The 25,727-nt window shown below is 44.5% G+C and overlaps 1 protein-coding gene and 1 non-coding gene across 13 annotated transcripts; one reads left to right on the top strand and one right to left on the bottom strand.

The window, feature by feature from the left end:
• bcorl1 (BCL6 corepressor-like 1) lies at positions 1-25,722 on the bottom strand. Of its 12 annotated transcripts, none has more exons than XM_069532171.1 (13): positions 25,572-25,722; positions 21,268-21,372; positions 10,971-11,053; positions 8,314-10,872; positions 7,959-8,091; positions 7,184-7,657; positions 5,420-5,607; positions 4,960-5,226; positions 4,675-4,841; positions 4,211-4,356; positions 3,372-3,449; positions 2,095-2,266; positions 1-1,740 (listed from the first exon to the last, which is right to left on the bottom strand). In XM_069532171.1, the coding sequence occupies exons 3-13, from the start codon at positions 10,974-10,976 to the stop codon at positions 1,386-1,388; spliced, it is 4,545 nt and encodes a 1,514-aa protein (XP_069388272.1). In that variant the 5' UTR covers positions 10,977-11,053; positions 21,268-21,372; positions 25,572-25,722; the 3' UTR covers positions 1-1,385. The 12 variants fall into 12 exon arrangements, with proteins under 12 accessions (XP_069388272.1, XP_069388277.1, XP_019936470.2 ...); XM_069532176.1 differs by having other exon boundaries at positions 7,959-8,088; XM_020080911.2 differs by lacking the exons at positions 21,268-21,372; positions 25,572-25,722 and adding an exon at positions 17,800-17,968.
• On the top strand, positions 24,767-24,839 carry trnav-uac (transfer RNA valine (anticodon UAC)). Its single transcript has one exon. It is a non-coding gene; the product is annotated as a tRNA-Val (tRNA).
• Positions 25,723-25,727: the final 5 nt, after the last annotated feature.

Genomic DNA, 25,727 nt, shown 5'->3' with positions numbered 1-25,727 from the left:
TGATTCACAATCATGCTTTATTCTTGTTGATTTCTTATAAAAGAATCAAATAAAAGTCTTTCAGGATGTCACACGCTGCTCAGTCTTTCAGTCTCGCTGTGTCCCGCCTCTCTTTAACTAAACTATACTTTTCTTTACACCGTAAGTCTCTTCATCTTAAATATCTTTTTTATTAGTTTGTGACTTCAAACCAAAAACTTCATTGATTGTCAACACAAAATCTATCGTAGCACCAGTACAATAAAACTGTACTCCTGCTGTTTTGAAATACTGTTTTTGAATGAGGGAGGAAAATCTCAGAATAAAGGGATCCTAATAAGTACATTTTCAAAATGAAGCACCAACCATACAAAGCAACTTTTTTTTTTTTTTCATAGATAGGCTTTTCAGATACACAAGAGGTCAAATATATTAATGACTATTAAATAAAGCACAACAAACAGTGTAGAGAAAACACTGCAACACAAAGCACTCTAGGATCTGGAAACAGCACATGGGGACGTGGGAGGCGGTCGTGGCTGCAGTTACAAGGGCGTCTCAGCTCCTTGGACTCAAGGTCCAACGTTTCCTCTGAGAGAGATCCACAGGATTCTGTATCAGTTCAGGAGGAGCGCAACCTGGGAAGTGGAGAACACTACGACTGTTTCTGTCTGGTTCTGGAAACAAACTCAAGCTCAAAAGGTCCTGAAAACATGATTCATACTGAGAGCAGGGGCTGGGACACTTTACCCAGCTTTCCTTAGTGAAATGTGGAGGAAAGATAACACAACCTAGGCTCTTAGGTCCATCCAGTAACGATATCTGGAGCATGATGAAGTCAAAAATGAAGAAAGAAAGAAAATGGAAATGATGATTATGATTGATTATTATGTGCCGTGGTCGCTCCTCTGCAGGTCTCCAGGTCTCACAGGTCGACAGACTTCTGTTCCTCCCTGACTCAAGAGTCTGAGCTTCACACAAGAGTTCACCAAGATAAAAGTCTCCCATCAAAAAATATCGCTTTCCCTCAGGAACAAACTCAAAACAAAAAGTGAAACGAGATCCGGTCCTTGCCACAAAAATCCGTTTATATAACCAAATGTGTTTCCCCTGATGGCAAGATATACATATACACTACCATGTACATACATTATCCATAAAAAAAGGTTTGCTCAATAGTTCTCATTTATTCAAATATACCTATAGTTAGGAACCTGAAAGCTGCTTTCCTGCACAGACCACTCCTGTGTGGTGATCACTTAGTCACCTTCTGTCTGAGGTCAAAGGTCGAGCCGTTACCGTAGCTGGAATTAAAACCCATGACCCTCGCTACAATGGACGGAGAGGTTTCCTCTGAGCTGCTGCCTGCAGGAAGTATTTGATGGAGGAGTGCGATGCAGCCGAGGCTATCGGCTGTGAGGCTTCCCTGTGTTTGTCAGTGTCTTTTCCTCCTCCTCCTCTTCCTCGTCATCTTCTTGCAGGATGTGAATGGACGAGCCCAGTAGTCTCTGGAGTTCCGGTACGCAGCGCACCAGTTCCACGAGTCCCTCTTCTTCCTCCTCCTCCTTGTCTTCCTCCTCCTTGTTCTTGCCTCTGTACGGTGAAGCCAAAGCCGAGCTCACCTGGCTGACCGACACCTGTTTCCAGAGCTCGGCTCGCGACAAACTCACCAACTCCAGGTGAGGGTAACGTGCCCGGAAGATCCGCGCAGACATCTTCAGGCGCTTCAGGACGTCCGTCAGCAGGAACCAGTTGCAAAAGCTGCGAGAGAGAAATGTCGAGATAAAAGTTATTGGGTGAGGAGAAAGAAACAGAAAAACAAAGAAACAGAAAAGATTTGCCATTTTATAACACAAACATCTCCAGATGAATAAATGCTATGGCCCCATTTCTTTTTGTTTGTGTAAAGGTCTGGGAATCTTTTGGTACCATGACATGTATCTATCTTATTTCTTTATTCTAACTTGGCAGCCTTGGCAGCCCTATGTCTGATTTATTTATTATAAATACACAAATGTATATGTTCCAAAATCAGCAATTACGGCACAACTGGACGCTGATGTTGATTGAAATTGAATTTATCTTATGAACGATGTCTGATCTTTGTGGACTCACCCCTGTGTTAGTGACACCTGAACGTGAAAGCAGGGAAGGAGCGGCTCAGACGAGAACTCGAACAGGAGACAGTCTCTGTCCGAGTCGCGCTCGGGCTTCGCTGGCGGATTCTCCTCCAGCTCCTGATTCTGCTCCGACAGCAGGAAGTCCCAGCATGGCTCCTGGTCAGTTTCTGCGGAGAAAAACTCTCTGAGGTGAGGAGAGATGGAGCTGACCCACTGCTGCGCTGCTGTGATACATGTGGTTAGGACGCCCCCTAGTGGACCTTAAAGTCACACCAACAATAATGAAGCCTACGGGATTCTGGTGAGTTGAATTTTTAGGTGTAACTTCAGAATTGGAGCAGATACAGAAGGAAAATATTTTCAGGACAATAGTTGTGATAGAGGATAAAAAAATAATTTCTCCAGTTTTGTTTGAATTACAAACCTTTAAACTTTTGTTTCTACACTTTATTCACTTTCTCTCTATAGCTGCTAATTCTGGATTTTCTCCGGTGGAGGTGCATGTGTGAAAGCAAATGTCTGAGTGAGAGCCTCCGCAGTTTCTACCGACTTTCTCTGCCTGGCCTCCTAATATAAAAAGAACACAGCGGGGGATCCCCTACTGGATTCACCGTGAGCAACACGGTTTCTAACACGCGTCAAACTCAAAAATGAACAAAAAATCTCCTACTGAAAAAGCAGTGACACACACATGGAGACACGGACAGACGTGTCAGGTTGTGGCTTTAAGAGCTGGGTGCTGTAAACATGATCAAGTGATCCCCGCAGCAGAATTAATACATCACTTCCTGCCTCTGTCTGCTGCCCCCGGCGGCTCCACCTCTCACCTGAATAATGCGGAGGATTTGTTACTGTTGTGAATGTGCAGATAACCTCCTGCTGTGTTGTGAGTGTGTGAAAGGCAAAGTTGGGGTAAAGTCTGCACCCAGTTCTCTGGACTTTCATGTCTGAAAACAGCTCATGTCTCCTTCACTTCTTCCCCTCAGATCTAAACCTGCTTTTCTTCCTCTGGATACCTGGTTCCCTGTGGCTGTTGCAAACTAACAGCTTTCCACATCCCAGTGGTTGAGTCTGAACCCAGCCTACAAACTAACATAATTTCCCTGCAGCAACCTGGTCACTGCTCCGACAAGCCTCAACTGGTCTGCCTCACTGACGGTGGAGGAATGAGCTAACAACCACCTTTACACATTCAAACAGAGCATTTGAATGACAAAGATAAACAGAAAGACAATCAGATCAGATAAATCGACACGTGTGAAGGTTTCTCACCAAACAGTGAGCTGCTGTAGAAGTCCCAGGGTAAACTGGAATCCTGTTCATTTCGACCTTCCAGGTCTGTGAAATATTCTGGAAAAGAAACCGTCTTGCATTAAATTCTGACCCAAGTTAAGTTTGCATGTTCTGATCTGTAGTATGTACAAATTCATAATATTAATGCTTATGTACCTGTCAGTTTGTTTTGAGATAAAAATGTAAAAAAATATATAAAGAATGATGTTGAAAAAAAAAAACCCAGAACACAAGTGAAGAGAGGTGTAGGTGACGTGTTTGTATCTGTTTGTGTAAACTCATTCAAACGTGATGAAGGTGAGCTCCACCATTTACTCTGCTGTCGTCTCTGAGGGTTTCCAACTCGCAGGGATGAACAAATACTGTCACGTCCACTTTGTACATTTTAAATGAATACATTATTAATCAATCCTTTACAGCCATTAATCATTAAGTTTGAATCAGTAACATACATGCAGCTTAACTTAAGTCTAAAAGTGAAATCAAGTGAATTTTAGGTTTTAGCTAAACACGACAAAACAATCATAGTCACCGGTTCGACACAAAGTGTCTCAAATGTCTCTGATGTCACGTTCAATGTGGAGGAAAGATTTCACAACTCACTTTCTTACGTGTTGAGCGACTGCCTGAATTGTGAAAATGAAAGATTTCAAGAAGCGTTGTTGCAGCCTGTTACACTGTCTGAAGTGACTGATGATGATGTGAGGAATGAGTTTAGTCTGTCATATATTAAATAGCATCTGAATAGGGAGGGTGAATTATTCTATTTATCCCGAAAAAATTTCCAATGATGGAAAAAGTGGAAAATAAAAATGTACCTGTGAGGAAGGTCTTCATGTTCAGACTATGTGCCAGTTTGACTGGTGTGTGTCCAGAGTAGGTGGCCAGAGTCGGATCTGCACCGTGGTTTAGAAGCAACCAGACTATTGGAAGGTTGTCGCTGGCTACGGCATCATGAAGAGGCCTAGTGGAGGAAACAACGAGACATGAACATAATAACATACAGCATCTCAGTGAGTATTTATTATTTTTATCTACACCCCCCAAAGAAACGTCGAAAAAGGAAGAAATATAAACATTTAAATAAATGAACAACGAGATCTGGCTAATTGATCTTTAAATGTTTCTGATATTAATAAACAACAGTCTTACCCCAGTTAAAACTTTAAATGTAATTAATAGTCCATATGTTGTTTACAATGGTTACATAATAAATATATATAATTTTATCAATTCAATTTATCACAACCGTAACTCTGAACCATGCATCATGTCATCTCACCGAGTTCCGTCCTGGGCGCTGCAGTTGACATCTGCTCCATGTTTCAGCAGTATCTGGACTATCTGAGTCCAGCCTCTGGAGGACGCCTCATGGAGAGCTGTGTAACCAGCGTTGTCACGACGATTCACCTCCCTGATGTCCTTCTCCAGACAGTACTGAACCACATCCTGCGGACAGAGGAAGGACACACAGACCGTGTCATAAGTCTCAAAGACAGTCTGCTGGCTACTGGAGATAAATTTGTGTTCAATGATACTACACAAGTTAAAGAAAGTGGGATTTCACCTGATAGCCCAAGCGGGCAGCGCGTTGCAGCAAAGTCTCCCCAGCGTTTTTATTAACGATAAGTCGACGAACCTCTGGAGGAATGGGTCTTTTGGGAGGAGACTCTGAACCACTGCTTCTTCCTGATGAGCCTTTCTTACTGGATGGAGATGCTGGCAAACTTTTCGGAGGAGGTGGGGGGCTATCTGTTCTTTTTACATCAGCACCATCCTCATCCAGGGCGAGTGAGGCCCCTCGCTTGCCCAAGCTGCCGCGTTTGTTCTTAGTCTGAAATACACAGTTTTTTAATTAGGACTCAGTGAAGTAGAAGTTATGTATAGATGTGACAAACACGGCATTTATCTAGCCACAGGGGGGCACTGTAAGCTTATATACGTGGTGCATTGTGTCATACATCTATCAACACTGGATGATTCCTAATGAACTGTTATCCAACAAGCAGCATCAGCAGGTTACTTACCTTCCTCTCATCACCGTCACATAAATGCTTGCTCTTAAACTTTCTCTTCCCTGAGGGTTTATCGCTGCGCTCCGGAGACACGTCGCTCTCGTGGTAGCGGACCGATCCTGAGCGGGTGAATGAGGATTTCCGTGGAGGAGGCTCCGGGCTGCAGGCAGTGGGACTCGGACACTGATCCCCTTGTGGATCTGTGATGACAAAACAGTATAGGAGGTAGTGGTATCAAACAGATGAAGAACATATAGTTCAACACCCCATCACACCCACCACCCATCTCATCTGCGGTGCACTGATGCAGCAGCTTCATCCCCTTTCTCATCTGCCAAACATGGAGTATGAAATATCTTAGGCAATGTTCCTTGACAACATCAGACAGCAGGTACTTCCTGCACCAATAATTCTCATCTTAGAACGTAGAAACATTTACATTCCTCAAGATATACCTCTTATGTGTCATACAGTGTATCCCATCTATTACCTAGACTGTGACAGCCTGCTATAGTCTAATCTGTCCCGCCACTGTGTCATTATGAACTTATGAAATCTCTAAATTAGTGTTTAGTGTCATTGCTTCAGTGGAGAGTCACTCTTTTTCATAAATTCAGACTGGCCATTGGCAGCACAAGTAGAAATCTCACCATGGGTCATCAAATCATCCATAAAGTTATTACTGTCCTCGATAGACAGACAGGCCTCATCATAATCCCAGTTCTTTCCTCTGTAGCTTTGCACGTTTGGCAACAGGCATTCAGTTCTCAGCAAGCAACCTGCCTTCTCTGTTCCAATGTAATTTTATGAAAATGTATATGCTCAGAAAATGTATTTCTATATTGTTTCTATTCAATTGCAAAAGCTAAGTTTTCTTTTGAAATAGTTATTCCACAGACTTGAACCGGGCTGCAACTATTGTCAGTACAGACTTTTTCATCAGATAATTTTTCAAAGAATGAATAATCACTAAGTCTATTAAACGTCAGAAATGATGATGAATGCCCATCATGAGCCAGCAGAGCCAAATGTTTTGTCACTTAGTCTGGTCAGCAGCCAAAAAAGGATTAATATATAACAGTAATAGAGAGAATAACTGAGGCTTATTTGTGAAACTATTACCAGCTAATGCTACCAACTGTGTGTTTAAAGGATTAAAACCATTAGTTTGTCATTGAAAGCTGCAGTAATTTTTAATGTAACTAATCTGCTGTTTATTTTTTAATATGCAAGGATGAATTGTTTGTCTCTAAAATGACAGAAAATCATGAAAAACATCCACCACCTGCTGTTCAGTCCCAGTCTGAGCAGCGGCCCAAAACTCAATCATGTTTATTTTACAATTATCTGAAACAAATGCTCACATTTGAAGCTGGAATTGGGGAATGTTTGAGATATTTCTTACCAGATTACTCGAACAATTGATCAATTAACAGTTTCCGGTTAACAATTAATGTGGTTTTCTGAACAGCTGTTGAATGCTGACATTGGCTCAGTAATGATAGCAAAAACATACAGATCACCTATTTAATAATCAATTAATGGGCTAATCATTGGGGCTCTAATTAAACCTTTGTGACAATTAGTTGCTAAATCGAAATTTAGATTTCAGCCTTGCATTGTTTAAAGATACAAAGAAGATTCTATATTAACATTTTATGATTCATACTTTAATTTTCTAAATAATTTTAATCTGTTACCAATAAACTTTGGTGAAAAGTTGGGCTAGAAACGAGAAACCTTACTGATCTTTGGAGAGAATCTGAGAGACTGTACCTGCTGGAGTTCCACTGTCCCGCCTCAGGGATTCAGATTCCTCGGGGTGCTCTCCATCTTCCATCTTGTCTTTCTCAGTGATGTAGTCTCCCGTCTGATACTTTGTGCTCCGACATCGCCGGCGTTTCTTATGAGCAGGCGTGTCACCCTCTGCACTACTTGACTTGACCTTGCCCTGATGCGCTCGCTCTGGCAGCGGGTTTGAGCGGGGCCTCCCTCTCGGACGTCGGACCGGTTGAGTAGGAGTCACAGGGGGTGACGGGGAAGTTGGGGGAGGAGGAGGCATTGGTGGGGGTGGAGGCGAAGGTGTTGCAAAGCCCCAGAGATCGAGTCGAGCCTCATCGGCTCGCCGTCGTCCTCTCCTAAGTCTCGGGAAGGAGCTCTCTGTAACATCAGTGTCCTTCCTGGAAACGGTGGGGCTTTTGAGAAGGACTGGAGTCTCCACACTAGGAGGACTGCTGCCACTATCTGTAACTGATTAAATCACAGTGGATTGTTTCACTCACACCAGCGTTTATGCATAGAATCATGACAGGGACATGAAAAACATGCCATTCAGACACGGTGAGACATTTTCTGACTGCTAAATACACACTCATCTAGCAGACTACGCAGGCTGACTGCAAGCTGTTATCTCCAGAGCTAAAACTCTGAGAAGGTAGAGTAATCAAACACTGGCTAAATGATCTGCGAGAGATAACAGACATTTTTCCTGCTGCTATAATATTTTTCAGATCATTAAATGTCCCAGAAAATTAAAAAATAAAAACCGTACCTGTTTTTTTCGGGGTTGGTTGCTCAACCTTGTCGGGACTGATCTTGTCCTTTGTAATCGACCCTTTACTCTGTGGGTAAAGTTTTCTCGCTGACAGACTCTGCTCTAACACAGGTGCAGGTTGTTTCTTCTGCTGAAATACACAGGAGAATGGGTGAGCGTGCTGTATTGAATACTATTGATCACAGAGCTTTCATGAGATGGAGCATCTAATGGACTCAAAATAAACCCTTGGAATCATACATCATTATTTGTCGATTAGTGTTATTGAAAGGGAGTGCTGTATGGGAGATTGAGAGAAATTAAATGAGATATCTAAGACATTAAAATGACATAAAACACACAGATACATTACCTTCTTGGCGCTAGACACTTTGGTCGGAGTATTTTCTGCGTCTTGCTTCTTCTTCCCCGCAGCTTTCTTCGAGGGCTCTGTGGGGGACTTCTCCTTCACTGGCTTCTTAGGACTTGTCTTCTTTTGCTTGATGGCAGCAGCTTTTGCTTTGGCTGGCGACTCCTCTTTGGTTCCATTTGTTTTCTTCTCAAACTTGTCGCCTCCCCTGGCACACTGGCCCGTAAGAATAGATGCAACCATGCCCTCCAATTTTTCACTGGGAGCACTGTCTGCTGCCCCACTTTCTTTCTTCAATATCTCTCCCTCTAAAACCTGGGCTAGTTTGCTCTCCATCCTATTCTTGTTTGTTGATGCATTGCTCCCGAAGAGATGAGACTGGCCGGCGGGCTTTGAAGAGCCTTGCTTCGTTTGTAGTCCCGTGTGTTCCCCTTGATTGGTGCGTAACTCCGTATTATTCTCCAAAGGCTCTGTGGCATTCGCCTTCTCGTGTCTTTTCATTGTTTGAGTTAAATCCCTTGGAGATGGCACACCAGGCCATTTATCCACAGACCAGTAAGGTGGGTATTTAGTTTGTGTGTCTTCACTGCCAGTGACTGGGTTCAGAACATCAGCTTTTCTAGATGCAACAGGTGAAGCTTGTGTATTACCCTCAGCGGTCAGTGCTGTCGTTTCCAGAGCTTGTTGCTTCACGATGGATGTGAGGTTCGACAGCGGAGACTTCTTTCTCTCCCACTTGTCCTCCTCCTGACTGGACGGGCTGTGATGAGCGCTCTGCAACCTGGATCCCTCTGTACCTGTGCTGCCCTTTGTCTTTGTGGATCCGTGTGCGATTTTTCTCTGAGCAGAGGAGGCTTGGTGAGGATGATGAGACGGCTGTTGCCAGGCTGGATTGACAACAGTGGTCGAGTATGGGACTGCTGTTTTGCCCGGTGAAGACTTCTGAGCGTTGGCAGAGCTCGACAGGGCCGTCGTTAGAGCTCCTTTAGAGGGACAGTTCTTAGTTATGGCTGTGCTGGTGTTTTTAACATGCTTGACGCTGTGAGCATGCTGGTTGCCCTTCAACAGACAGGATGGCTTCTTTCCTCCTGAGGCCAGATGTTCTCCTTGGTCAATTATAGATATAAACTCCTGCTTTGCAAAACTTTGAAATTCATCTGCAAAAGTCCCTTTTCCGTCTTTGCCCCGCAGAGTAGAAGCCAGTATGGGGCTCGCCACACCTACGTAAGTTCCAGGGATGTTTTTTATGGGGTCTTGTGCAGATCCCTTACCCCAGGTTGGTTTGGGCTCTGGGACCTGGTGATTCTGAGGCCTATTTATTTGCTTTTGATGGGACCCGTTTCTGTGGGTATTGGGTAGGACAGGGTATTGCACGGCAGAGCTATAAGTTGAGGAATGAGTCCTCTTTGAGTTCAGAAAATCTCGCTGATTTGACTCAGTATTATGAGGCTCCATTATTGAAACTGGAGAGTCATTAATGCATTTTGGACGTTTTGATTTAGCGGACAAATCAAGAGGCACGTCTCTTGATTCAATGGAACAAGCTGTGTGGTCCTCTGAAGCGGTTTTGAGAGAGACCATAGATGTCTTGTCTATGCTGTTGCCTTTCTCCACGTGGTTCAGCAGTCTGCTTTGAGAGGTGATGCTGGCAAGTGCAGAGCCACAGCAAATGGCAGCAGTGGGAGATAACGTGTAGTGGGTGGGTGCTGCAGAAGTTAATGACGGGTGTTGCAACGGTAGGGCAATAGCTGGTGAGGCTACAACTGAGGCTAAAGATTTATGCTCTCCTACAGATTTGGCGTTCTTACTCGATGAATGGTTAGATTTAATTTTTGAGGTTGATGTGCCTGCTTTTTTATCTGCAGCTGGAGTCCGTCCCACAGAGAACTGGTAAGGATAGGTCCGCATGAGAGACGTCCCTCCGACACCTGAACTTTGAGGCTGAATTTCTTTCTGAAACTGATTGGCTGTGGCTTCTCTCAGCGCTGCAATCTGACCCAATGCTGGTGGTAGAGTGATTTTACAAAGTGGCGACGAAAAATTAGTGGAAGGAAGGAAGGCAACAGGCTTGGCTGGTTTAAACATGGCGGAGCACTGAAACCCAGGGGAAACACTTTGCACCGATTGTGTTGGTGGGTGTGATTTCTTACTGGATGTCACATTGCTGTGACAGGGGTTGAGTGAGTCCTCCCGGCCAACTTTCACACCACTTGACCACTGAGAAGTGGAGAAAACCGCCGCACCGTCAGCCTTGAGTTTAGGGGCCTCTGCCCTTTTGTCTGTTCTCTTCTCTGAGCCTGACACTGGTGCATTGTTGGGCTGCTGAGGTGAAGAAAGCTCTGGGCTGTGGTTGTAATTGCTAGTGTCCAGGCAGGCTTTCGCTGTCTTACAGTCTGTTGTTGGAGTGGTCTTGTTTTGCTGACTGAGGGTAACATCTCCTCTAAACTCAGAGGGTAGCGTCTGGGGGGGATTTCCCACCATACTAGTGGACGCTTTATTTGGAGCACTGATCTCTCTGCTCACCGTGCCTCCATCCCCTACATTCATTAGTGTAGGATCCACCTGAGCAATGAGAGAAGTTAATTAGGCCAGCATTAATTAGATAAGAGGACAGGATGCTGTTATCTAACAAACTGCAATAATGATAATAAATCAATTACCTGCATAGGTGTTTTTTTAACACAACATGCCTTGGGGGTAGCTGAGTCAGTCGGGTGAGTTTTCCTTTAAATTCAGTGATATGCTGCAAAACAAAAGAGAAAAAGAAGACTTAAGGTAATCACTGTTAGTGCTGTTGTCATTTCAATTATAGAGAAGACATTTATTTAAGCCCTCGTGAAGGAATAAGCCGTGTCCTATGCAACAGTAATTGATTCAGAGTAACCTACATTGGGTAATTGAAAACTTCCTTTCTTTCTTTGAGACATGCAGGCAGATATGTTGCAATTTCCTTGGAGCGCGAGATGATTCAGGTTAGCAGAGAGAAGCGTGGTGGACTGAGGAACGTATTTGTTCTGTTAGTTTGATTTGGCTTCACACTGGGACATATTTAAACTATCAGTGTTAAAAATCCAGAATATGAACATATCTACTAAAAATGAGATATTCAATGGGTGAAATCAGACCTAATGCATCATGGAAACATCATGAGCCAATGAGCTCCGGGCAGAAACAAGTGAAAGGCTACAATTCCTGGAAAAAAAAGAAAAACAGATCGGACCCTTTACAGGTTGACCTCAACTCTTAATTTCTGCCATTGATTGAAACAATTTCTTTCACAGTCTAAATCCTCTTCAAACACAACAGATCCACACTCACATTTCTCTTTGTTGAAATCGCACACACTAACACACACTGCAAGATATTAAAGGGAGACTGTATAAAATTTTAATACATAATCTGCTTTCAAACATATTTAAACGTCCCCTCCTGACATGTTTTACGACACAAAAATACACTTCCTTTAACAATAATGTGTCTGATATCACCAAAAAGGTCAAGTAACTAGTTAAGAATTGATAAAACCACATGTTCCTTGCCCCTCGTTTAAAAAACAGCATTGATTAATATACAAATATTGTTCATTTAAACTGTTGGACACATGATGCCTCTCACTTCACTGAAAAGCCCATTCATTCTCTATGTAAGTGCATCGGAAGCTACATGTTTCCACACCACGCATAAGTTGCACGTTGGAGCGTGATTGGCTCCAAACTAGTGTTGATGTCACAAATCATGCTGGTGCGTTAATGTCTCAGACTTATAAAGTGAAAGAAAGAAAAAAAACAGAGAAACTTTTCCTTTCAGCAGATTAATGAGAAAACATCCACCTTGGTGCCAAACTCTGCACATACATTATTCTCCACAGTGAAGGTCAAACTTCCAAGTCAAGGAACAATAAGCCAAACACGTTTTTTGAGTAGAGGGGGACTTTGAATTGCTTCAATAACTTTAATGCAGATTTGTCGCAGCTGAACTATGCCACATGAAAAAACGAACAAGGAGATGATAAATTAATACAAGATCTGTCTCTGTATCAGCAGATTCTCAATGTTAGAGTGTCCGAATAAATAACACAACTGGAACATCCTTAGCTTTGACTCAGCCCTGTGATTTCTCAATGAGAAATGCTTGCAGTAGACTTCAAACCGAGGCTCTTGCTTTAAAGGCCCTCGACCCCTTGGGCCCCTGGGCCTGTCCTTCCTATCCTTCAATAATCCACCCATGACACAATCAACAGCGATCGCTCAAATCATCTTATACGAATGAGTGGCAGCTTCAATAATTGAGAAGTGAACACTCAAAAGTCAAAAGTGGATGATTGACAGTGAGCAAAGGTTTTGTTACTTGCTTATATAATTAAGTATTATCTATCAGTGGACAGTTAATAATTCATGATTATAGCCACCTCTGTTGAATGTAGTTTTAATGTGGGGGGGTGTCATGCAATGTTAAGTGCTCATCATTCTTATCTCAAATTAGACATGAAACCCCACACATGACTTGTAAAACTCAAACAAAGGTCTTCCTCACAACAGCCCAATGATAACCTCAATGGAAACCCTGCTCACAGTAATGAATGACATGGTGCCAGCAGTAAATCTAGTTTGATGTCATGTGAAAACAAACATTTGCATCACACACACAGCAGGACAGTGGGGTATGTAAGTAAGAGGTAAGCGCATCTGCAAGTAAATGAGACGAATAGAGAAGAGACGAGGCACAAAATCTATATCGGAGCTTTGATGGGGGGGGGGGGGGGGGGGGTGAAAACACGTTTCACCCTCAACGGAGATGATGCACACGACTGACACACCGATCTCTGCTGGTATCTGCGAGTGTGAGGAGGGGGTCCGGGCATGAGGAGGGTCGGCATTCATCACCGTGTACAACAGTTGCTCTCAGCCATAGTTTGTCTTTGTGCTGCGATCTGCTCCAGAACAACATTTGAATTCATCCGCTCTGGTGTAGGCCAGTGGATGTATGTGCAGCAGCAGCGAAACAAAGTGGAGCCTAATGACGGAGCAAACGACCCTGTCCCCCCCGGTCTGATCGCTGTCAGTCCGGCACAACAAACACACGTCCCAATGTCAAATCTGAAAAGTGCACGATAAAGCATACGCGTGCTTTGACATCTGGACACTCGTGAAAGACCACACGTCTCTCTGTGGTGCACAGCATCAGCACGGAGAAACTCTGGAGAGCTCCGGGTCCTGTGTGGAGATGGCGGCGTCTGGCACCCAGGTGATCCGTCCCTACACGGGCAAACGCGGACACACGGCTGGAACGGGCTCCGTCTAATCTTCGACTGGACATCATGGAGGAGTTGAGGGATTGAAGTGTGTCGAGGTGAATGACAGATGTTTGAGGAAATTACAGCGAGGGGGCATGGGGTTCTCCCGTCGAGACGCTGCCTGCGCGAAGCACCGTGTGTCACCTCTCCACCGCCCGATGAGGTGAGTCAACACCGATGCAAACTAACTCCGGACCACCGCCGTCCCGGCTCATCTGCCCACCAGCCCCCCGCCAAGTCACATCTACTCTGCCTGGTTTTCGGCAAACACAATAATGGATGTGAGCCGCTGGAGCAACGAGTTTCCCACGAACGCGGAGAAAGTAGCCATGCTGGACAACTACAACACGGGGTGGGTGACAACTTATTGCTTGTGCTGCCGGAGCGGCCGCGACAAAGAGGGCAAACACGGAGCACCACCACCACCGCCGCGGGTCCAGGCTTCCAGCTTCCAGCCTCCCTGCGCAGCGGAGTGTCCGCGGAGCCCTCGCGTTGCTCCCGGTGGTTTGAACATGTTGAGGCAGCTTCTGTTATTTATCCCCGGCCGACCTGACGTGAAGTGCTCGCCCGTGTCCGGCCCCTTTTGGACGGTCTGAAACACTTCGGCGTTGGACGGCATTCACGGAACCCCCCGCCACCACCGACCCGCCGAGCCTCTCCTCTCCGCCTCCCCCCTGGACGACTCTCTCCTCTCCCTCTCTGAGAATTATTGAATAATCTGCCGGCGAGATGGAAATAAAAGATGTCTCATGACACAAACACTTACGGACCGGCTCGTCCAGATGGCATGTTCGAACGACAATACAGCCACGACTCGGTTACGGCCGAGTCCAGCCTCTTCGCCTCCGCCGTCCGAGGCTCCTCCACCGATCTCGACGGTTCTCAAAAGTCCAGGAGGGGGAGAAAGGGAGGAGGAGGGGAGGGCACGGAGGGGAGGGCATGGAGGGGGGGTCGCCAAGACAGTCCGTTCCGTATCTCCAGTCTCCCAGACTGCTGGGAGAGCGAGAGAGGGGCAGGAGGGTGCACGGGGACAGCATGGGAGATGTAGTGCTCGGGTATCCACGCCCAGGATTACACGCTAGAGAGGCTGGGAGGGGTGAGGACTGCAGGTACCGGCATGCAACGCGGGCCTCCAGCCGCTCAAGGGGAATTGGGGATCGCGACCAAAAAAAAGAAGAGTGTAGCGGTGCGCTAAACTGATAACAGAGGGGTCATCTGGGTAATGGAGGAAGAAGCTGCAGCGGGTTTTATGAAGCGGGGGAGGCTGCGAGTGTCACACACCCCGTGTTCGTGCGCCAGTGTCAGGCGGGGCAACTCGCAGTCAGCACCCGTGGGTGATGGTCGCTCAATGGGATGTCTGCGATAGAGAGACCCAGAGGAGGAAGAGAGATGTTATGGGTCCTCTGCAGGGAAGTTAACACGAGGAAGTCCGGGTGTGGGAGGGATTCAGATCGGCCTGCTGAGGGCTGCAGACACACGGAGCTGCTTCCAGAAGATGGAGGGAAACTCTCACAATGGATTTTTGAGCAGGATTTCATAACTTACAACGATGTTCTCTTTAAATAAGTTAGTGATCTGTGCAGATGCCATAGGTTTAACTTCACTGACTTCCAATGAACCTCACAGGCCCCATGCATGCACTCAACTCCATCACTTCAGTGGTATAAAAAACATGCAACTAGCAACTTGAACATTTCCACCTCTGTTTCCTCTCTGGCTGATATTAAATGGACAGCACAAGTATTAGCAGATCCTCCTGCAAACCTGAAGTGGCGTTATAGGAATCTGTAGAGTCTGGATCATTATCTAATCAACACTGTGCCCACAAGTTGTTCTTGTCCTTCACAAAAATACAAAAGCTCACAATAATTACAACATAAATCAAATAAGACCATTCATGATGACTTTACTCCTTTGGATTTCATGATTCATGATTGACAACCATGTCCCAACTGCACCATGTGATCTTAAAAATAAAAAAAACATTTCCTGGACAGAGTTTGACAGCAAGAGGAGCTAAAACTCACCCACTCTGCACTGGATCTACAGTTCATCATCATTCACGTGTGTCACTGCAGTGTGTCAAAATATAATTTCCTGTTACTATCAGGTCAGGTCAGACTTGAACTGCATTTGTGCTCGTGGGTTTCTGTACAGACAAGATGACTCCAAGCAAAACTAGAATCAAGACAAAACTTGAGGAATTTCAGTTTTAACCCATAATTCTGTGGCAGACTTTACACACAATCAAGACAAGATGAGCGGCTCCACAGGCACAAAAGCCTTCAACATATATACTGACAATAATCCTTGTTTTACACCGAATCTGAAGCAGACAGGCTACTTTATAAATCCACAGCACAAAGAGCCAGGGGGAAGAAACAAGTCTCAAGTTAATATGACGAAGAGGAGAAAATCATGTTCACATTCTGTCTGAATAAAACCTTTAACTTCTAACTCTTTCCACCATCTTCACCTTGAATACTTGTACAGTCACACAGTATTCCCCTCCACTGACGCCTGCCTGTCAGAAACAGAGACACAGGGGCAGAGGACATTTGAGTACCAGCAGCTCCTGTGTGCAGTTGTGAGGGGAATGACAACACATCTGCAACGTCCAGTCAGACCCAGGCGAACAGATAAAAGTTTTATCACCCCACCTCAGAGCACAGGAGGCTCCCCCCCAAGATAAACAACCTCAGGATCCTGGGCTCTCCTGCTCCATAATCACACTGTGGCTCTGTAGTTAAGCAGTATGCAGGTTACTCTGCTGTAATTAGGCCACTTGTCTTACCTGGATCGAGAGAGCGGTTGCAGGCCTGCTGTTTACACCGGGTATCCACCGCTCTAGGGCCAACACGTTTCCTACTTTTCTCAACACTTGTGGTGCTGAGGAAATAACCGTCCCCACGCAGCGAGGCAGGCGACGCCGTGTGCCCTAGAAGAGTTTGTTTACCACCGGGGGCTCGATCCGCGTCGATCCTCCTCACCACCGAGGCGGTGCAGAGGGGCAGCGATCCCCGTCCATCCAGCCGAGAGCAGCGCGGGCACAAACTACTTCGCCGCTTCCCTTTCGGGGAGTGGATCAGCGTGCGAGAGCCTCCGACATGCCCTTCGCCGTTCGCGCAGTAATGGCTGCGTGCGAGCGGGCAAATCGTTGACAGATGGCCAAACGTGAAATGTGGTGAAGCCGAAGAAAACGCCGATTAAGTTCACACGTAGCGCAGAGGACGCGGAGGAACCGTGTCCGCACAAAGCAAGAGTCTCGCAAAGTCGGCGGCTGACACATCGCATTGTGTCTGAGCCGGGGGGTAACCCGGAGACCTCAGCGATCCCGGTAGTGACCGGCTGCTCGGGGGGCTTCACCGAATCGAGACGAGTTTGCTCCACATCTCACGTCTGAAGCTGTGGGGGTTTAAATAACTTGTTATGCGTTCAATCATACATGAGTCGAGCAGGGATGTGGTATTCGGCACATGCACTCAGATGACTGCGATAGCTCACATGGAGGCACAGTGTTTATATCGAAGGCCTGTTCTCTTTCCCCCTGAAGTATGTCGTCCTTAAAGTGGGCATATACATGGTCCATCTATCTGGGAGTCACACTGGAGATTATCGACCCTATTTAGGCCGCCATGGTTTACGGCGACGGAAGGATGTCCCGTCTAAGTTGGTGGTTCACCTGGTCAATGCTGGGGGAGGACGGCTGAGTGGGAACCGAGCGCATTATTCTTCCATCTTGGTAGAAGTGATGAATTATTCTCCAACAAATCCGCAGGCAGGAGGGCAGCCCGACCGCGGGAGCAGTCCGGTGGAGGGGGTGACGGCTCTTTATTTGTCAGGTTACCGCGATGCTCCGTGCGGATGGTCTCGAATGGGAAACGACTGTGTCCGCTTTCACACCGCATCCACTGCCGACACAGCGTGGACAGCGGACCCGCGCAGGCTGTGTCATCTCCGCGCACAACTTGGCTACATGTGACACGAGCCTACATAATAATGCCGCGGGAGAACATAGCGAGACGTCCACCGCGACTCCTGCGAGACACCGACAACTGGAAAATACGAATATCCAGGTCAAAGTTTGTCAGAGTTTTACTCGCCCTCAATAGCGTTGTGCAATGCCCCCTTTAATGCCCCCTGCTCGCCCGTAACGCCTTTGTTATTAGTAATCGCATGGTATTGCACCGTCTTACCTTGCGCTCCGAGCCTGTCTCCAGCCACAGCGCCTGCACACAGCGCAACAAGCTATTGTTGTCTGCACGCAGGTTTCCGCGAGGGGCCGGGGATGTGATTTTCAAGTAGAATGAATACACTGTGCAATCTTGGCTTGTCCTCGCGATCTTCCCTTATTGCCAGTTTTCGGTCTGCAGCAGCTGGAGATGAAAATCGCGCACCCTGGGTCCTAGCGCCGTAGTGAAGCCCTACAGGTGAATAACAAAACAGAGCCGTGCTCGGTGCTGCTGGAAGCTGTCACTGAAGCAGGTTCACACGAAGAGTCCCACACCTCACCGCAGACAAACACATGCTGCTTGGACTGTAGACTTAAAGGTTCGGTGAGTAAGATTTAGGTGAAAGGGGTCTACTGGCAGGAATTGAATACAAAATAATCCTAGTGATGTTTTCACTAATGTGTTTCATCTAAATTGGGTGAATTGTTGTTTTATTTACTCTAGAATGGGCCCTTTATGTTTAAATACTTTATATTTACATCAGGAGCGGGTCTCCAGACTGGACAAACTAAACACCTTTTGAGTTTTTATGACAACTGAAGGCTGCCACAGCTTCTCTGTCATGTTTGGAAGGAGAGGGTGGGGTGAGGAGTATTCAGCTACAACACGCAACTTCACCACTAGAGGTCATTAAATTCTACACACTGAACCTTTAAACGAGCGTTGAATAAATGTAAGTGTATTCAAGTCCGATGGCCACATATTAATTTAAAGGGATTGTTCACCAAAATGAAAATACATTCATTATCTACTTGCCGCTGTGCTGATGGAGGGGTGGGTTTGAGTGTTTGAGTCCACAAAACACTTTTGTAGTTTCAGGGGTAAACAGCGCTGCAGCCAAATCCAAAACAATTGAAGTAAATGGTGATCACTTCTTCCAACGTAAATAAACAACAGAAAAAACCAAAAAGGCCTCGACACTGCTCCTGTGGGGTCGTTCAAGTGTTGTATGCACAGTAGCATTGCTACTTCTGGTAAGCAGACATTTAGGCTAAAAACATGGTGGAAATTATGCGGTTTTGAGTCGAATTTGAATGTCGTGGCTTATGGACACTTGCATGACACCACAGTAGCAGTATGGAGGCTTTTATATTTTTAAGTAAGTGGTCACCATTCACATCAATTGTTTTGGATTTGGCTGCAACACTGTTTACCCCTGAAACTCCAAAAGTGTTTTTGGACTCAAAGACTTCACCCACCCATCCATCGGCATAGTGGTGAGTAGATAATGAATGAATTTTCTTGTTTTGCTCAACTTTCTCTTAAACAATAAGTTCACACTGAATATTATCATTTACACACCTTTAAAAACCACAGTCTTGAGCCATTTAGTCTTCCAAGACATCCTCTATAACCCACTTATCACAGCCTTTGTCTAATTTGATTTCCAGTGGGGCCATACCAAAAAATGGGTTTAAGATCAGTGTCCTGCTATTTGCAGGTGAAGCCAACTGGTTTATTAAAGCTAAACTCAGGCAACGATTACATCTGTGTCTTATATTTTATGGCTGCATTACTGAAAGGAGCTGCCAAGTATATCAAGAGGCTCAATAGGTCAGGGCCAACAGAGCCACAGCATCTATTTGAGCTCAGTCAAATTTATAAAAGTATAGATCTCTCTCTCTCTCTCTCTCCCAATCTATATTATATACCATATTGTATATAGTATTTACTCACATTGACCCTGAATCTGATTTTATTTAAACCTAACCATGTTTTTATTTCGACAAATAACATGACCAGCTATCATTAATTCTCAAGCAGTTGACATGAGTTTGACAGCGGAGTAACTGCTTTAAGAAAACAAAGCATGCATCACAGGTTTCTGTTGTATTTGTTCTATATAATGTTTTGTATGGTACATTTTGGTCAGTGAATATGCTGTGACAGGATGCTTTGGACAGGGGTTATAGTGCCTATCCTCATTTCTGGTGAGAATAGAATAGTTAGGTTCAGGTGCAGCTTTCAACAAATGGCACTTCAGAGTTTTAGTTCACCTGCAGAATCGGCGCAAGCAGCGTGGGTGTGTGTTGCTACATGTGAGGAAGGGCTGTTTCAAATATCTGTGAGCACTATCACCTGCTGTTGTGACATTTAAAACATGTAATATCTTTACAAATGGACATGTTTATTTTTCTTGTGCTAATACTTTATATATCGTAAATGTTTTCGAGGGGAACTCATACAACTCAGTTCAAAAATAGCTTTTGCTTGTTCTCTTGGCAACATGACATAGACGGAGTAGACGAGACAAACAAGATGTTCCAAAAGTACAGATATAGAAGCAAAAGCACTGGCGTACAAACATGTCTTATAATTATCAGTGACATAGATGCAAATAAAGCTGGAAATACATTTCGTTTTTTGTTTGAATCTTCTACTGTAATGACCTTTACATGACTTAAGATCAAGTCATCCTGGCAACTTATTAGAGGTTTTGTCGGGATAGAAACCTCCTATTGTATGATACGATTATGATTGAGGTGGAGTCTGAACTTTTTTAGACAGATTTCTAGTATCAGTACACACTGTTTTCATTTCAAGTTATTTCATTAAACCCAAAATGTAAAAAAGACTTAAGCTGCTTTCAGACATGCGCTGAACTCTACATACTTTCCTGAGATTTTCCAGAGGGTGTGTAAGTGGGAACACAAATGACGTTCATAATAAGAGCAGACTCTGGTGTTGATTTGCTGCAAACAAAACACATGATTTCTGCAGCTAAACTGTATTTGTCATGTCCTGCATCCTGCATGCTCTACCAAGGCACCACCATTCAGCTGAACGTTCCAGATATGCTCCTATTGTTGTGTATGCGTCTGAGCCACACAATCTACTGCTGCGTTCTTCATATGTGAAAGGCAAACTTCAATAAATGCCTGGGGTTTGTGTCTGAAAACAGCATTACTGTACCAGTAAACATTTACCCCAAGGTGGTAGGCAGCCTTGCAGATTATTTTCAGTTAATGTACCCAGGTTTCGAGACATCCGTTTCTAATATTTCTATCCTAATACAATGAGGTGAATTTCATTTAACATGTCGTTCCAGAAACAATACTCCAACCACTCTGGATAATCAAAAGACCTTACTGTGAGCAATTCATTTAAAGTAATGTATTTTCTACAAAGGAAACAGACTTTATGCGACTGTGAACAGCGAGGTCTGTGGGTTTTTCCAAGCAACTATACTAATTTTGGAATTTTTCAAATGTAAATTTTCAAACTATAGCAGCACAAATGAATCTGTGCTGACCTGCACTGCAGTAATGGGGGTAATATGAGAACACAAAACATTAAACATTAAAATAAAAGCACATTTTTTTTAAACAAGGAAAAATGGAGCTATAAGGTAAAACTGGTTCAAAGTGACTGACTGAAGCCTATGCCTGGTGTGTTTCAACGTTTCAGAATGGGTCAGGTCGTAAGACTTACAACTGGTTGGATCAGGTCCGACTTTGCTTTAGCGATAATTGCAGGGAACATGTCAGTTCAATGCCAACCATAGGGTGCGGGACTCGTGTTGGCCTCTGCCGCCACCTGTAGATCAGAGGAACAGTGCCAAACTGTTAACAGGAATATGGATTGTGGGAGAAACCCACAGAGAAAAAACCGAACCATGGCACAACTGGAGGCCAAAGACTCAACAGTGAACCTTTAACATCCTGTGTGGTTTCATACTATTCCACTGAATGACCGCTGGGGAGGTTACATGCTAACAAAGTCAGCAGTGAGCCAACACAGGTAACAACGAGATGACTGCAAAATGAATACTGCATAACTTCAGACATTTTTTAAGGTCAGCTTTTTTGTTTAACAAGGAAGGAATTTAATCATGGTGTTTAAGCTGAAGGACGCACACATGGTGTCTGTGCTGAGAAACACTGAATGTGGGGTTCTTTTATACCATTCAATGGTATTGGGATGGAAGGCAGGTCAGTCGTCTTTTGAGATTGAATAGAAAATGATGGACACTGAATTCTTTATAATACCATTAAGAAAGTCATGAGAAACTTTTCAGAATTTGCTTGAACTGATGTAAAGGTTTTTTAAAATTTAATCAAAGACTATTACAAATTTACTAGATTTAGATCTTAAACAATCAATTGATGAATCAAATTAAGTGACAGAAATTAAACAGCAATTATTATTTTTTATACTCAATTTATCTTGTAAGTCATTCATCAAGCTAAAATACCAAACTCTCTGTGACTGATTTCTTTAAATATAATGATGTTTTTCGTCATAATATTTTACATTTGTGGTTGGATTCATATTTGTGAAATGGCACTTTGGGACTTGGCAATCAGTAATTTGAAATTGTATTTGATCAATCAAGGTTAGTGTAATTTGCCGTTCTATGTGAATATATCACATTTGCCTTGCTATCATAATTATTTACTTGAAATGCCAAATATGACATGGGACAACAGTAGATAATTATCACAGCTTTCTACTATTACATGCACATATTGTATGTCAGTTAAGTGCAGAGCCTTCTCGAATAGATCTCGCACATCTTGAATTTTGATCCTGCCCACATATGAATCTACCTTGTCTATTAATTCTGGCGCGTTGTGCTGGAGCCAGGATCAGTGAGAATGCGAGCACTGGCTGCCTCTCAAGGTGTGCTATTGTACCCCACATGATAAACAGATGCAGCTGTCATCCCCACATTTTCCAACGCGCCTTATGGCCCTTCCCTCACTGGCATCTCAGGAAGCTTCAGAGCTCCACTCAAAACGGCTGTAAATTGAAGAATGTGGCTCAAGGCAAAAAAAATGATGGAGAGTATTTAATAGAGCCAGATTGATTTATATGTTGGCTGATAGAAATTGGGCGATATGAGCCTTTCATAGACAAACCAGCATCAGTGTTTGTTTGCTCACATGAAAACATTTATATTACAGAATGAGCAATGCAGAAAAGATGTGCATTTATGTTTATATTTTACATAACAAAAAATTATATATTTAATCTCTTAATTCAAGTTCTATATACTCGGTTGCATTTGCCTTTTATTTTTTCTATACTTAATTTATGTGGATTAAATGCATGAAATTCATCACAGAGGCTCACAATGTGACTCAGTACTGTGTACAGCCCCCACGGGCCTGTATGTACTCCTGACAACGTCTGGGCAGGCTCCTGATGAGTCGGCGGATGGTGTCGTGGGTATCTCCTCCCAGAGGAGCTGAATCAGGGCATCAGTGAGCTCCTGGACAGTCAGTGTACTTGATGCACTGATACTTATTACGTTCCATAGGTGGTCAATTGGATTTAGGTCAGGGGAACATGAGGGCCAGTCAATGGCATTGATGCCTTCATCATCCAGGAACTGCCAACACATTTGACACATGAGGCCGGGCATTGTCCTGCACCAGGAGGAACTCAGGGCGCACTGCACCAGCATAAGCTCTGACAATCACTCTGAGGATTTCATCCCGGTACCTAACAGCAGTCAGGGTACCATTGGCTATGACATCTGTTTGACCCTCCAAGGATCTGCGTCCCGAGACCATCACTGACCCACTGCCAAACCGGTCATACTGGATGGTGTTACAGGCAGCGTAACGTTCACCATGGCCTCTCCAGACTGTTTCACGCTGGTCACATGTGCTCAGTGTGAACCTGCTCTCATCTGTGAAGAAAACGGGGCGCCAGTGGCGGACCTGCCAACTCTGGTTATCTCTGGCAAAAGCCCATCGATCTGCACGGTGCTGGGCTGTGAGCACAGGTCCCAGTAGAGGACGTTGAACCCTCATTCTACCCACATGGAGTCTGTTTCTGACAGTTTGGTTAGTAACATGCACACCAGTAGCCTGCTGGGGGTCATTTTGTAGGGCTCTGGCGGTGCTCCTCTTGTTCCTCCTTGTACAAAGGAGCAGATACCGGTCCTGTTGCTGGGTTGATGCCCTGTCCAGCTCTCCTGATGTAATGGACGGTCTCCTGGTATCTCCTACATGCTCTTGACTGTGCTGGGAGACACAGCAAACCTGCAGAGGAGCTGGACTACCTGTGCAACCTGATTGGGCAGGGCCTGTAAATCGACATGTAGGTGAGAAAACAATCCGAGCCGTAACAGACGTCACAGCTGTTGATGCATCCTAAATATTCAGTCCCATGATTTATAAACTCAGTAATGTCATGTTATGTTGTTTTCTCCACTGTGTTGTCTTGCTCGACTAAATGCCACACAACCAGTAATGTTTAAACCTTTGAGGTGGGGGGTGTTTCAGCTGTAAAATATTAAACATTAACAAAACACATTTTCTAAACAGCAGAGTACACAGCACAGTAGTAGTTGTTGTTAACCACTGCTTATGTTAGTGAGCTGTGTGGTAAATGCAAAAGTTTGAATGGGGTCAAACTGCAAGTAGATTCTGTCCTCAAGTTTATTTTCTGCTCTGAGGTGTCATCATGTGTTTTACTGTCTATCCACAGTCATAAATGACCTATAAGCTGGTACACATGCATCGCAGTGTTCTGTTCTGTGTTAGTAATGTAAAAATCAAACCATGTGCACATTTGCTTCACGCTAAGAGGATACACCTTTTAAAACTACAAACACATCGTTGCTCCTCGGTGTGCTAGTTGCTGTGCAGGCGGGAGAGAGACGGACACACGCAGGCGACTCACTCCGGTGAGGTGACTTCAGTCGCTGGGGCATTTTCGCTGTTAGCTGCCAATGAGGTTGGACTCTGCGCTGAAGCTAAAGCTCCGGCAGCTTTGGCGTGAAGGGAACCGAGCGAGGGGACTCACTGGAGCTTGTTCCTGTGGATCGCAGCCGTCAGGCGGTAGAGGTGGACCCGGTCGGCGTAATTTGGCTTCTAGCATGTCAGAAACACCGAATCTATAAAGAAAATACGCGATCGTCCCTTATTTCCAGTTGCTATATCCAAAACGATGATAGCATTCCCTCACGCCATCGGCTGGTTCCATAGTGTAGCGGTTATCACGTCTGCTTTACACGCAGAAGGTCCTGGGTTCGAGCCCCAGTGGAACCAGTATTTTTTTTTTTTAAATTGTCTTTAACGCCTGCACCACTTACACGTAAATATTTTATATTGTAGCATAGATATACAGATAGATAATAGATAGATCGATACTTTATTGATTATTAAGGCATCCAGTAGAAAACAAAACACTCAAACCAAAGAGCATAACAAAGAAAGATATTAATGCAACACTGATTTCAACTGCTACACAGTTTAGAATCTAGTACAAGATGGTGAATATCCCTTGTACGTTTCACAATTATTGTTTTACTGTTTGATAATCAAGTAGTGAATTGATGCCCTCATCATACTGTGGTAAAGGAGACATACTCATGTTCCTATTTCTAATTCAGGTTTTTACTTGACTCATGTTCAGAAAATGAAGGATTGATAAATGAATGAATTTCTGATTCATTACAATACACTCCCATTGTAATTACATTGGTACAGTTAGATAAAATGATTGTATGAAAAACATCTGGGGTCGGAAACACCTGCAGCAAACTGACTCTGTTTTTTTCTTACTTCAATGCTCAGCGAACTAAACACTGACTAAACTGACTTTACACTAACAATGTATTTACCTTTTCAATCTCTATCGTCCATGTTGACGACAGAGAAGCAGAGAGTTGCACTCAGACTAACAGACAACAAGCCTCTCTCATTCCCTCTCAGAGTTTGAGTGAAACACAGAAGCCAGTAAACACTTTACAGATGATTAACTTGTCTGAAAACACTCACCAACTCTTCTCAGGAGCCATTTGTCTTGTTGCAGCTCTGCAGCCGCATCAGTCCGTCACCACCATTAAGTCCGTGGGTTCCACTCGAGCGGGACAACAGCGCCATCTAGATTCCTACCGCTCCCCCACTTTCCCTCGACTTTTTAACGACCACCAG

This window comes from Paralichthys olivaceus, chromosome 9 (genome assembly GCF_024713975.1).
Source record: "Paralichthys olivaceus isolate ysfri-2021 chromosome 9, ASM2471397v2, whole genome shotgun sequence".
In the NCBI taxonomy this organism is placed as follows: Eukaryota; Metazoa; Chordata; class Actinopteri; order Pleuronectiformes; family Paralichthyidae; genus Paralichthys; species Paralichthys olivaceus.
This window is presented reverse-complemented; position numbering and strand designations above follow the sequence as displayed.